Genomic DNA, 12,525 nt, shown 5'->3' with positions numbered 1-12,525 from the left:
TCATTTGCTAAACTTAATAAAAAAAGAAATCTACTTTTAACTCACCTTCTGTGCCTTGTTTATCCTCTGAGCTGCTCGGTTATCTTTGGCCTTTTGCTACAAAGAGAGAGAGCGAGAGAGAGAGAGAGAGAGAGTCGGCTTCTGCACGTATGTACAGGCACACAAGTCCAAGCACGAACTCTTATAAAAACCAAGGCTAAAAAACACACAATGGATAAATAAATAAATAAAAAATTAAAAAAGGAGAACCTAGTATATGACCAACTGCAAATTTAGAAATGTGTTAAAAAGAGAATTACAGCAAACAAATGATAATATGAAAGAATAATGTATTAAACAAAACAAAAACAGAGAACCTACCAGATATGGAACCTTGTCAGCAGCTGGGACCTTCCTCCAGATTTTCATGATCTGCTTGCAGCGACTAGCCCAATCTGTGATGAGAGAAATATTTAACACTTACGTTACAACTGTGACATAAACTTAAAAATCATGACCTTGATAAAATACATTGTACAATATGTTTCTTCTTCACTAACCTGGGTAGTCCTGTTTGAGAGTTGGGAAGTTTGTATTGGCATAAAGAACAGGGGAAATAGTTGAGAGCTCTCCAAGCTCCTCATCCTTCTCCCAGCGCTGCAGACTACGCTGGTTATAGGACAGACCATCACCCTCTGCCTCTGTGGGGGTTGGTGGGGAGGAAGGAGTTGCTGGGGTAGAGGGAGTTGCCCAAGGGCTCTCCTCACCGCCATCTGGACTGAACAGCCCTCCTCTGTCCCTGTACACCATATAATAAGTTAGAGGGTTTGTTTTTTGGTCAAATAAAAAGGCCACATGCGGGGGGAAAAATATAAATAATTGGGAATTAAGCTTCTGCTTTTATATGAGTTGTAACTACATGACTGAGATGCTGTGAAATAAAATGCACTAATGAGCCTACCGCATGTCGAAGAACGGTGACTGAGAAATTCCAGGAAAGGCATCCATCATTCCAGCTGAGGGCAGGGACCCTGCAATTCCGGTAATTGAATTAAAATACAACAGTTTTTCAATCATGCTTTTAATAATTCAGGAATCATACAACAGGTAATAATAGCTGCGGTTTTAATTATATGAACATCTGTAGGAAACCCTTGTTCTCACCTGAGGGGAGAGCTCTCTGTGGCAAAGCACTACGACTGAGTTCTCCCTTATTGCCCTCCAAGATGGGCTTCATACCTCCCAAGGAGGAACCATCCGACACTCCCAGAACCTTCCTGAAGAACTGCTCAGAATCCTGACTCTCCACCCCCTGTGGAAGACCTATCACACAAGCACAACAGCATGGTAGGAAGGAATAAATTATATTACAAGTCATTCTTAAATGCTATATAGCACAGTGCCCTCCGCAGGAACTTACCTTCATTTTTTTCTGCATCAGAATCATGAGGATCAGTTGACACCTGGTTTGTCTGTGATGAGGATGGTGTAGGAATCCCTAAAAGGTGTAAAACTTTAAAACAACCTGGAACTGCATGTTAAAAAGGTCTATTAACTTCACCTGCCACATAGATACTTACCTGCACCGTCTCCCTGAGCCTGGGGGGCTTCACCCCCCTCTTGCTTGAGAGGACAATTTATGTCCACCACACGATCCCCGGCATCAGCTAGTGAAAGAAACAAAAATTTACATATCCTGCACTGACTTTTTTTCTTAACCAGCATCCCAAATTCAAGTTAATGTTCTTACTGTCTGGGGTAGTACTCTTGGTTGGTGCTGGTAAAGTAGGTCTGATGGGGCATGAACCTGGCCTCTGCCCTGGAGGTATCATCACTGCCTTCTTACTCAAGTCTATCAGTGTCTTTCCAAAGAATGCCTCCTGCCGGGAATTACAAATGTTTACAATATATACATCAAATCAGTGGATATCTTTATTTTCACTTTTAAAACATGGCACATAGAGAGACAAGAAACCTGGAGATAAGCTGGAAACATATCCTCGAGTTTGCTCCTCTTCCGACCCCGACGTTTCTTGGCCTGTTCCTCTCCCTCCACTGGTTTAGGATCCATAATGTTGTCTGTGTCAGGGTGGGGCCCTAAAAATGTAATAATAAAATTCAGTTTTCTTTGGTTTAGGTTATTTGCATAAAATACATTGAATCACAACTCTACAAGTTAAGCAGAGATGAGGACGTTCCAAGGGAGCTGAACATTAAAAATGTCTAAGTGTGTGAAGGTGGGGGCATATAGTGTTTGCATCATGTCGGATTTTAAAGCATTTTGTCACAAATTAAGTCCTGATCACGATGTTCTATTGAATCACCTTGATTATTTTTTTGCTTGATTCCTCTACTTTACCACCTTGTTCACTTCAGCATTGTGGCTTTAATTAAATAAACAAGGGCTTGGTTTGATGTCAGTGGTTGATATAAGTCTAAATGCAGCCTTAGATCACAAAGAAGGTGAACAAGCTACTATGTTCCCTAGCAAGCTTTCTGACCTGACATACCATTGAACAGTTATATCAATTAAGTCACTACCACTGACCTAAAAACAATGTGACACAACAGTGGAGAAAAAAAAAAAAATATATATATATATATATATATATATTAATTAATTAATTAATTAATTAATTGTTGTCACAAACCTTCTTCAATAGTTCGCTCAATTGGCTGTCCATCCAACATGGTCTCTCCAGCCAACTGGGCAAAAAATTCTTTCTTCATCCGTGTGTGACACTTCCTTTGTCGCACCATAAAACCTCCAATTCCTAACATAATTAAAGGAAACATATGTTTTAATTATTTTGGATATGATGATACATCTATGTAGATACTGTAAATGCCTTTATACAGTCACATTCATGATTGCATACCAGGCCTGTAAGGTTTTCGCTTTCTTTTCTTGCTGTCATCTGTCTCCTCTGCTCCCCCTTTAAGACCCTCACAGTCACCGTCAGCACCTCCCTCTGCACCTGCATCCCGCTCAGTACCACCGTCTCTCTCAGGGCTCCCATGTTGGTCTATCTTTGATTCACAGTCCATGGGATCCCCACAGCCTGGTTATATAGAGGAACATTTATTTATTTATTGTAAAAGGCACAAAGTAATCCTGAAAACTCTTTAGAGACAAATGAACGAGTGGAAATTGTCCAAACCTTTTCCCTCATCCCCTTCTCCTTCAACCTCTCTTAGATCCATTCCATCAGGACCTCCTTCAGAGCACATAGTGCCAAGACGGGAGCGACGTTGCCGTCTCTTGTGCAGGGGAGACATAGAGATGCTACGAAGCAGGGACATGCCTGACTCTGTAAGCCAAACACCCTCCAAACGGTAGAACTGGGGCTCTAAAAAGTGACAATCACAAATTTAAGTAAAAATAAAGGGCACAAACTCAGAAAATGTACTTGGAATAATTAACTAACATAAGGAGCTACATCTTCTTACCTGGCTCTTTTATCTTTATTGAAGCCATAATGGCTGACTCTACTACTGTGACCAAAGGGCAAAAAGTAGGGAGAAAAAGAAAATTGTGTCACCAATAAAACAACCAGTCAAAAAACTCACCCCACAATATCTTAATTGTATTTCTGAAGACCTAGACACTGTCAATCTGAGACTTACCCACAGGTTTTGGAACATATGGGGTGCAAGATGTGCAAGCAAAGCCCTCATCAGAAGCCTGTTCCACCTCATCCTCTGTGTACAGACTCTCACAGACGGCATGGACCCATCTGCATAGGCACACATAAAAACCTAGCTATGTGCACTTTTCAACAAATCAAAGATGATATGGAATAATTTATGACATCAAAAATACATAAGTAATGCTTTACTCGCTCTCATTTTCTGGTTATTTTGTGCGTAGTTCCAATAATCAGCACCCACCGATCGCAGTACTGACACTGCAGCAAGAGCTCCTCCTCCATGAAATTCTCCCGGCATACCGGGCAGGTGACGAGGCTGGCGCAAGGCCCGCAGTGTGTGTAGTTGTTCTGCCACTCGCAGTGGAAACCTGGTGAGTTGGATCCACACTGCACACAGCACACACACCTGGACAGAGATAGAGATGTAGTTTAGTGCTTTATAACATTTTTCCAGCTAATATGCAAGATTAAAAAAATAAAACTACTGATACCAATGTGATTGGTGTAACAAATTTTCTGTTGCTACAGAAGCAAGAGCCGGAGGGATGGGCCTCTGAATTGCAAATGAAGGCTGAGCCACCAGTGTTTTACATAATATGCAAATTTGGATATATTCATTTCCATTTGACCCAATTCAAAGCTACATGGATGAACAAAGCTTTGTGCACTTAAGTTTCTTGTTTTTTTATCATGTCTCTCTCTTTTTACCATTTGCACTTCCAACCACCCTTGGGTACAGTGTGCAGGGGAGGGTCCAAGCAGTAGGTGTGATAGCTGACATCACAGTCGTCACACAGCAGCAGACGAGACGGGTCTGAAGCCTTTCCACACACTTCACACACAATACATTCCAAACAACGCCAGCCCTTACGAAGCATCATCTTGGTGATCTGCAGAAGACATCAAATTTAATCTGGATTTTCAAAACAAAACAATGAAAACATAATCCATCATAAGTTTAGCATTGTTCTTACTTTGCTGTTAACACAATAAGGATGGTAGCACTGGGCACACTGAGCGCAAGCCAGCAACTGCCCCTCTACACCCTTTCCAAAACTGCCACAGACGACACACATGTCCTAAAAATACAAGAGAGAAAACAAAAGAGAAAAATTAAGAACAATAAGTCAATTTGCAGTCATACAGAAATGTCAACACAGCAAATCCACACAGGGTAAGTGAAAACGTCAAAGCAGCTTTACCTGTAGCAGAACAAATTTATCGGTGTTTGAAAAAAGAACAACTGTGTTCTGCATGGTGTCATCTTCTTCTTCGTCTTCCTCCTTACTCAGTCCAGTGTCTGAGGTCATGCTTAGCTGTAACAGTGTAGTAATTTTGCAGAAGTATTTTATTTCAAGCTAATTTATGAAAATTATGAGAACTACATATTACTAAAATATTTTAAAAAGTTAAATAACATTAAAAACAACAACAAAAAACAAAAACACATGCTTAAAAGTGCAGCTCACCAAAAAGGCGTCGATGCAGGAGGCCATAGCTTTAAGGCGTGACCTCCCACCACGCCCTCTCCCTCCACCACCACCACCACTACCACCTCGAGGTCTACGCTTTCCAGGGAAACTACTGCTTCGTCCCTGCAATTCACAGAAACAGCCTTCTCAATGTCAAGTCACGTTATAACAATGACACATTAAAAACAAAGACTTAAATTAGTGCCAGCTATCAAAAAATATATATCAACTAGTACATGGTGACCTCACCTGTTTGACCCTTGAGCGGCCTGGGGACCCTCTGCGTTTGGCCTTTTCTCTATCACTTCTGAGAGGTTCAAAGGGAAGAGAGTCATCGGTCTCAGTGAGCAAGATGTCAGTGTGCGAGCGGCTGGAAGGTACAAGGCCAAGCTCCATGGAAAGCTGAGGGTCAGGTTCTCCTGGAGAGCCTAGAAAGCCACTGCTGCTCTCATCACCATGGCTCATATTTGACATTTCATCCAGCAACAACTCCGGCTTAACCTCTTGTAGTTTTCTCTTGATGTCCTCACTGTGTCCTTTCATTTGGTCATCATCCTCATCCTCCTCTTCCTCCTCCTCCTCAGAGTGAGGTAATAACCTCCCCTCTATGTCAGCTGCAGAGAGGGACTCTTGTGTGTCTATTGATAAAGAACGATTAGAAAGCAACTGGAAGTCATGGCATGGACTTCGTTCCTGCTTTTCATCCATAGACAAAGGCTCCGTTTTAACCACAGAGACTGTGGAAGCTGGTAACTTCTGGGGATCGTTACAGAACGGTCCTATACAGATGTCACCAGATGCACTCTTCAATAACTCTTGTGATAGTTCTTGTTTAACTGAGGGAGGAGCATCTTGCTTCTCCTCATCCACCTCCATGCTTTCAGGGCCTTGCTGTGACACTGGTGTTGGTTCTACTTCACAGCTGTTGTTAGACTGTGTCTCTGCTGTGGGATCCTGGGAAGCTGCCACTTGACTCTGTGCCTCTTTGGCTCCGTCTTCAGCAGCGGGAGGACAAGAGCCCCTCTGCTCTGTTGTTGCACAGCCTATTTGAAATGAAGGAATGTGTGATTATCACCACTGTCATTTTTACATCCATTATTAGATACAATAATCTTTTGGGGGGGGAAAAAAAAAAATCTAGTTCTGCTTGGTGTTTATTTTCATATATAGTACATCCATCGTGCGACCTTGGTTTACCTGTAGACTCAAGCAGAGGAGCTGGTCCCTCAGAACCAAAAGCTTCTGTTGGTAAGGGTGGCTCTCCCTTCATTGTTCTCTCCACAGTGTTTGTTGCCTGAACCGCTGCAAACTCCATCACTAAGATGAAAAATAATTAAACTAAATAAAAACATTGCTGACACACACACACACACACGCAAAATGCTCTAACAGCCATATGCAAATCACAGGCATTTCTTTTAAGTTTGATCCAATGTAGTGTACAGTAACGACTTACCAAAGTCCATAGGTGTCTCTTTATCAGCCTCATCTTTAGCCTGTCCCATTTCTAATGTGTGTTTCTGTCCTGGTGTCACTTCTGATAAGTCTGTATCCATTTGGACTGGCATTCCCACCAATTTAATGTCTCCTTCAGTTTCCTTAAGGGACGTTGTGGTCTGAGTGTCTGCTGTGTATGGTTCAGCAACTGGCTGCCGCTGACCCTCCTTACAAAGCAGGCAAATGATCTCAGCTTTTGGGGGTTCCCCCGCTGAACTACACTCACTGTGAACCCATCTGAGACAAAAGATTATTAAGATTTTTATTTGTTTTTAATGATCGTAACACTGACATGGTCACACATCATGGCAAGCTCTGTTATATTTTAAACTAACCTGCGGCACATGCTGCAACACTGCAAAGCAACAGATGGGTTGGCAGCTTTGCTGCACACACAACATATAGAACTGCGGTGATGCTGGCATCCCTCACACACGGCGTAGTTATCAAACCACTGGGCCGAGCCTGGCAGCACTAGTCCACGGACTCCGCACACCACACATACACGACACCTCTAATAGAATAAAGATTACAGAGCACAATTACCCAAAAAAAGCAGACAGGGAAAAAACAAAAAACAACAACAAAAAAAACCTTTACCAATGTCTTTTTAAACAGAAATAATTTGGATAAAATAAGGTAAGATTATGTTTTATTAAATAAGTGAATGTCCAGTTTCAATATACGGAAATCTTTTTGGATAGAGGGTTAAATAAAGAAAAAGGATTTACTCTGCATTTCCATGGGTCAGAGGGAAGAGAATCCATGGCTGGCTGGAGACAGAAGGTGTGGTATCCCTTATCACAAGCATCACATACCAACATTTTGGAGTCTTCACCTGGTTGTCTAAGAAAAAGTAATAATAAGTGGAAAAGGGAGATTTAATCAATTCAAATAAAATAATCAGTTAAAATAAAAACAAAGTAAAACAGGACACACATCTGAGAAAAAGGAACGATGCTAGACTGTTAGACTCACCTGCAAGTCTGGCACACTTTACACTCTGGACACTGCCATCCTGCCCTCTGGATAGGTGTGGCTCCAATCTCCAGACAGGCTGCATGGTAGTGGAGACCACAACCCGTGCAGAAGAGCAAATCAGTGAGCTCGCCTGCTGAGTCACATACTGCACACCAAGACTCTTCACCAGCTGCATAAAACAAACAAACAAAACAAAAAACAAAAAAACATATGAATAGGTTTCATAAAAATATTCTCAGTTCACCTTAAATTATCATGAGACTCAACAAGGTATGAAGCTAGCACTTAACTCTCATGTTTTGTTTAAATTTTAGTAAGTTTTCAGTTTTTAAGAAAGACAAGTTAAAAGTAGACAAAAAAGAAATTAAGTTACACAGATAGCTGACATTTTAAACAATAAAGACGTCTTTAAGTCTTGTCAAACTGCTAGTCCACAGATGATGAGCCAGATATACATGGAGCATAACAAATATCCAAGCCAAACAATATGCTGCTTTTCTACTTTTTTGCTGTTTGATTGGCGGCAGGACATCATATGTGTGTGTAAAGTCCTAGTCTGAAACAGAAGCCTTTGTCAGAATTGTGATGACTTTCTTACACAGTGTCACTTACCCAGCTCCTCTGCCTTATCTATGTGCTCTGGACAGAGGAGGACCAGCTGTTTCATAGACTGAAAGGATCCACTGGCTGCTGAGCAGGGAAAGTGGTAGAACCGCAAACAGCCCTCAGCATGGCATCGAATGGTTGCACCCAGCCTTTTGCAGTATTCGCAAATCTGGAGCAAGCCAAGGGTATCAAGTTTGGTTTGTCTTTATATTTTCATCGAGTACATCTAATCCAGGTTAATCAAACTACACTTACCCGCTGTGTCCCTGAGATAACAGCTTTATCCACATTCTCCAACTCTTCATCCTCTGTCTGCTTTACTCCCTCTGACCACACTGCACACCAGTGGTGAACCCAACATCCCCCTGTTTATAATAAAGCCCAACATTAGTAAAATATCTAACCAAACCTCTGTTCTACATCAGCGTGCTCTAGTAGAAAGAACCTAACATGTTTCAAACAATTCTAACAGAAATTAAAAAAAATAAAATAATCATATATATATATATATATATATATATATATATATATATATATATATATAAAAGTTTTTTTGTTTTTAAATTAGGGGTGGGCGGTATAAACAATATAAATTTGGCCAACACTAGAGATTTTGACTATACCACTCTACCGTGATAATTTCACTGTGCTAATGTTATGCTAACGTAGCTGTTTTGCTAGTGATCACATAGGACATCGTTATATACCAGCTAGTCCAACTTCAGTAACCCTACAAAAGTAACTGCTGTTTAGTTTTCTATCTTCATTTATGTCGGAAGTGATAGCAGTGCTGTACGTTTTAATTTTTTTCAGAAATCTCTCAGTCAGAACATGCTATATCATGTTTAGGTGGAAACTAGCGAGCTAAGTTCCTGGTAAGTTCTAACTCCGTTGAATTTAATAAATTCTGTATTCATGGACGCCTGGATGTTAAACTTAATTGTTACACCTGGTAAAGCCGCAACACTGATAATTTTATTAAAGATAAAAGTATTTAGACAGTTTTTAACTCTCAGTGATGCCGTAATGTTCGTTTGACTTTGGGACCTGAAGAAGACAGAGTTTTGGACCCAGATCACTCCGCAAGGCTCCTGACTACAGCAGCCGTAATGCTCTGGCAATCCATCAAGCGGTGCGCCTTCATAGCTTACCAAAGTCGTACTAAAACATTTTTGACAGATTTCTGCGCGCCGTGTACCACATAAAATCACTTCATGGTCAGTAAGCACAAGCAGAATTCATACATAAGGCACACCGTCGATTTTTGAGAAAATTAAAGGATTTTAAGTGTGTGCGATATATATCGTTACCACACATGCTTCAAATTATACCATGATATGGATTTTAGACCATATTTCCCAACCCCAATATATATATATATATATATATATATATATATATATATATATTTTTTTTTTTTTTTTTTAATTTGTTTAGACTTTAACCTGAGTCATCAAGGAGTGCTGTCAGACAAGGCGAATCAGGAAATCCAATGGAAGACAGGTCATCATTTCCAGGCTGTGGCAGTGGGGAAGCTGATGGCTTGAGGGTTGGCCGCTCAGAAAATGGTCCAAAGTGCCTCAGTTCCCGCTGTCCATGCAGACTCCGCTCCACACAGTTACAAAGCGCACAGGCTCGAACGCTCTCTCTGTACACAGGTGAGAAATTGTTGAAAGCACCTTCTTTGGATAAAGCAAGAAGCACAGCAGGTTTTATTATATAATAAAGGGCTTACACAGATGTGCTAGAAGAGGCTGCATTAGCACTCGACGACTCCACAGCAGGAATGGCCTTAGACGCCCCGGCAGAAGAGACAAGCTGCTTTGCAGTGGCATTGTCATCAGCTAGACAAAAGGAAAAAATGTTTAAAGGCAAATTTTTTTTAAAATAAATCTTAAGAATAATTGCATGAAACACACAAATAGCTCCCTTATTCACAATGGTAGCCACAGCTTAAAGGGAAAAAACACACCATTATCTTCATAAAGGTGCAGAAGAGAGTCCAGAAAGCAAAGAAAACATTACCTGTTGGTTCAGAGTCATTCTCTTCGCAGTTTGATTTCTGCTCGTCCATCCCCTGTACTGATTTTGACCTCCCTGACAGAGATCTGCAATTTAAAAATGTAAACTAGCACCAGTTTGCAAATCATTGTCATAGTAATTATTATGGTAATTCCACAATACTGTAGATAAAAAATACATTTAAAAAAATGGGCATACTATTTTAAAATGCTAATGTCATCATCATCACATAATGTAGAGAAAAGAAAAAGAAAATGAAACACAAAAAACCCGAAAGATTTTCCTTATTTTCTCCTATATAAAACTGAGCAGTTAAGTGATCTCCAGTTTCTCACTTGCTGAGACAGAAAACTCCAATGTTCATAATCCAACATATTAAACATAAAAAGCCATCTTAACCACAAAATGCACACTCTACGCATCCAAACCCACTTTTACATAAAAGCCAACAACACAACTAATAAATGCTGCCTGCTGTTTCTTTCCCCCCCTCTCCCCCTCTTTTTTAAAGATAATTTCCTTGTATTTATCCTGTACAATCGAGCTTTTTTCGCAAACTCGTAAAAACAGCGTTAAGGTTATAAGAGCACGATCAATCCGACAACGTTTTAACAACTCAAGTTATTTACCCAGCAATTCATAATCCAAATCGGTCAAGCAGTTTTGGTGGAAAAGCGCGAAATGTTAAAACTAAAATGGTGTTTTGCTAAATAAAACAACCATAAATCGGGATACACAAAGAACATACAACTTCCGTGTGTGGAGCTTCCTGTTGCAGCGGGACTCCTTTCGTGCAGAACCTCGTCGCAAGCATCATAGTTCCGCTGCGAGGTTCACGCCATTAACAAAAATACTGTAAAACAAACAACGAGGGCCTCACCATATTTTACCCACATAGCTAATCAAACGACCCATTCTCATGCGTGTAACGTTTAAAGCTCTTAACAGGCATTTTAAACGAGGTCGGACAACTTCAATTCGCGTAGTAGCCCATATGTTTTTGCTATATTACAGCTTCGCTAGGATTTATAAGTATGATCGCGAAACCGAAAAAGACCCGCACAATCGACATCAGTGCGATGCTGGCAAATAACGTGACGATGGCTTCAAAGTACAAATCAAACACAGAAGAGCGTTTTTTCAGGAGTTACAAAATGTAAATTGTGCCATCATACTTGAGGAAAAAGCCTTCCTGTGGGTTAACGCTGTCATACCCATTTGGTAATGATTTCTTTTCATTTTCACTGGGGCAGGTGGAAGCGGATCCCAGCCCGAGGACGACTGGGCTTTTCTGGTGGTTCATGCACAGAAGCATCAGTTATTACAAGCCGAATTTAACGCTTTTAATACAGCACAAAGTATCAAAAGTATTTCAATCCTTGTCAAAATTACCCAGGGTTGTTTTGCACGTCTTTCCCATTAGTGGGAACACAAAACAAAAAACTCTCAAACAATTTCAACTCAACGCGATTAAAAGTACTATCATATTGCCTGGTGGTGCGCATCATTAGCAGATTGCACAGACGTTGCTAGCTGGAGAATGCAACTGAGCTACTGCACGAAATGAAACGTTAACGTTGCATGTCCGTATTAAACACACTCGATGGAACCAGAAACGGGCTTTCTTCTTGACAACAAACTAGATCTTCCAAATCTAACTCGACTCATATCTCAGTTCATGTGGATACCATATATGTTTTATCTCAATAATACAGTTACTAACACGTAAAGCAAAGTAATAACACGACGAGTGCTTTAACGTCTTAACATCCTGGCTAGCGAAGTTGACGTTAAAAGTGTTAACGTTACAAATTAACTTAAAGGGTAGAGGTGTTTGCTTTTAGTTTATACTCTTTACAAATAGCGACAACGATTTGTTGCAGTAACTGTAAATAATAACAGAAAAGCTACTGATATTTTACAATTGAACAACTGCAGCGCTAAGCACTATTTCTCAATGTAAACATCGACTTCAAAGGGTTGGTTCTGTCCAGAAAATTGCCATGTCCATGTCACTGGCGGCAGGCTGAAACGGAAAAGCTAAAAACTACCAACAGTGACGTAGCTGCAAAGTCTTGGAAAGAGAAAAAAACTTCATAAAATACACAAAATCCCACAAACATGGACATACCTTTAAAAATGTTAACCTGCTACACTGCGTATAATGGCGCGGAAACAGTCGATGTGCAACATATATCAACCTAAAGTTAGCTCCCAGGTAACATTGCTAGTTTTCCAGCAATTACACAGCCCCCATCCACTCGAAGCTAACAGCTAAACACTACCGACTGTAGAGCTAACACCCGGTCTAAGGTCAG

At 40.6% G+C, this 12,525-nt stretch overlaps 1 protein-coding gene across 2 annotated transcripts in view; it reads right to left on the bottom strand.

Annotated features, from left to right (window-relative positions):
* The window catches only part of kmt2d (lysine (K)-specific methyltransferase 2D), a 28,302-nt gene that overhangs the window by 15,273 nt on the left and 504 nt on the right, over positions 1-12,525 (bottom strand). Inside the window, exons 2-31 of one of the 2 annotated variants that reach the window (XM_085345534.1) lie at positions 10,211-10,293; positions 9,921-10,029; positions 9,631-9,833; positions 8,441-8,550; positions 8,192-8,354; positions 7,577-7,748; positions 7,330-7,444; positions 6,934-7,112; positions 6,558-6,835; positions 6,299-6,418; positions 5,351-6,144; positions 5,099-5,224; positions 4,832-4,945; positions 4,604-4,708; positions 4,338-4,519; positions 3,871-4,035; positions 3,607-3,716; positions 3,430-3,474; positions 3,141-3,329; positions 2,859-3,041; positions 2,631-2,753; positions 1,955-2,076; positions 1,730-1,859; positions 1,560-1,646; positions 1,400-1,477; positions 1,144-1,302; positions 941-1,010; positions 540-778; positions 361-434; positions 46-96 (exon numbers count right to left, since the gene is read on the bottom strand). In XM_085345534.1, coding sequence (XP_085201660.1) covers positions 46-96; positions 361-434; positions 540-778; positions 941-1,010; positions 1,144-1,302; positions 1,400-1,477; positions 1,560-1,646; positions 1,730-1,859; positions 1,955-2,076; positions 2,631-2,753; positions 2,859-3,041; positions 3,141-3,329; positions 3,430-3,474; positions 3,607-3,716; positions 3,871-4,035; positions 4,338-4,519; positions 4,604-4,708; positions 4,832-4,945; positions 5,099-5,224; positions 5,351-6,144; positions 6,299-6,418; positions 6,558-6,835; positions 6,934-7,112; positions 7,330-7,444; positions 7,577-7,748; positions 8,192-8,354; positions 8,441-8,550; positions 9,631-9,833; positions 9,921-10,029; positions 10,211-10,259 — 4,644 coding nt within the window. In that variant the 5' untranslated portion in view covers positions 10,260-10,293. The remainder of the gene's footprint in view (positions 1-45; positions 97-360; positions 435-539; positions 779-940; positions 1,011-1,143; positions 1,303-1,399; positions 1,478-1,559; positions 1,647-1,729; positions 1,860-1,954; positions 2,077-2,630; positions 2,754-2,858; positions 3,042-3,140; positions 3,330-3,429; positions 3,475-3,606; positions 3,717-3,870; positions 4,036-4,337; positions 4,520-4,603; positions 4,709-4,831; positions 4,946-5,098; positions 5,225-5,350; positions 6,145-6,298; positions 6,419-6,557; positions 6,836-6,933; positions 7,113-7,329; positions 7,445-7,576; positions 7,749-8,191; positions 8,355-8,440; positions 8,551-9,630; positions 9,834-9,920; positions 10,030-10,210; positions 10,294-12,525) is intronic. The other variant, XM_085345535.1, reaches the window with a different exon arrangement.

The sequence above is a fragment of the Diplotaxodon limnothrissa genome, linkage group LG20 (genome assembly GCF_057381915.1).
Source record: "Diplotaxodon limnothrissa isolate DT_005_m linkage group LG20, D_limnothrissa_male_GT1.1, whole genome shotgun sequence".
NCBI classification, from domain to species: domain Eukaryota; kingdom Metazoa; phylum Chordata; class Actinopteri; order Cichliformes; family Cichlidae; genus Diplotaxodon; species Diplotaxodon limnothrissa.
Note: the sequence above shows the minus strand (reverse complement) of the source record. Positions and strands in the feature narration are given on the sequence as shown.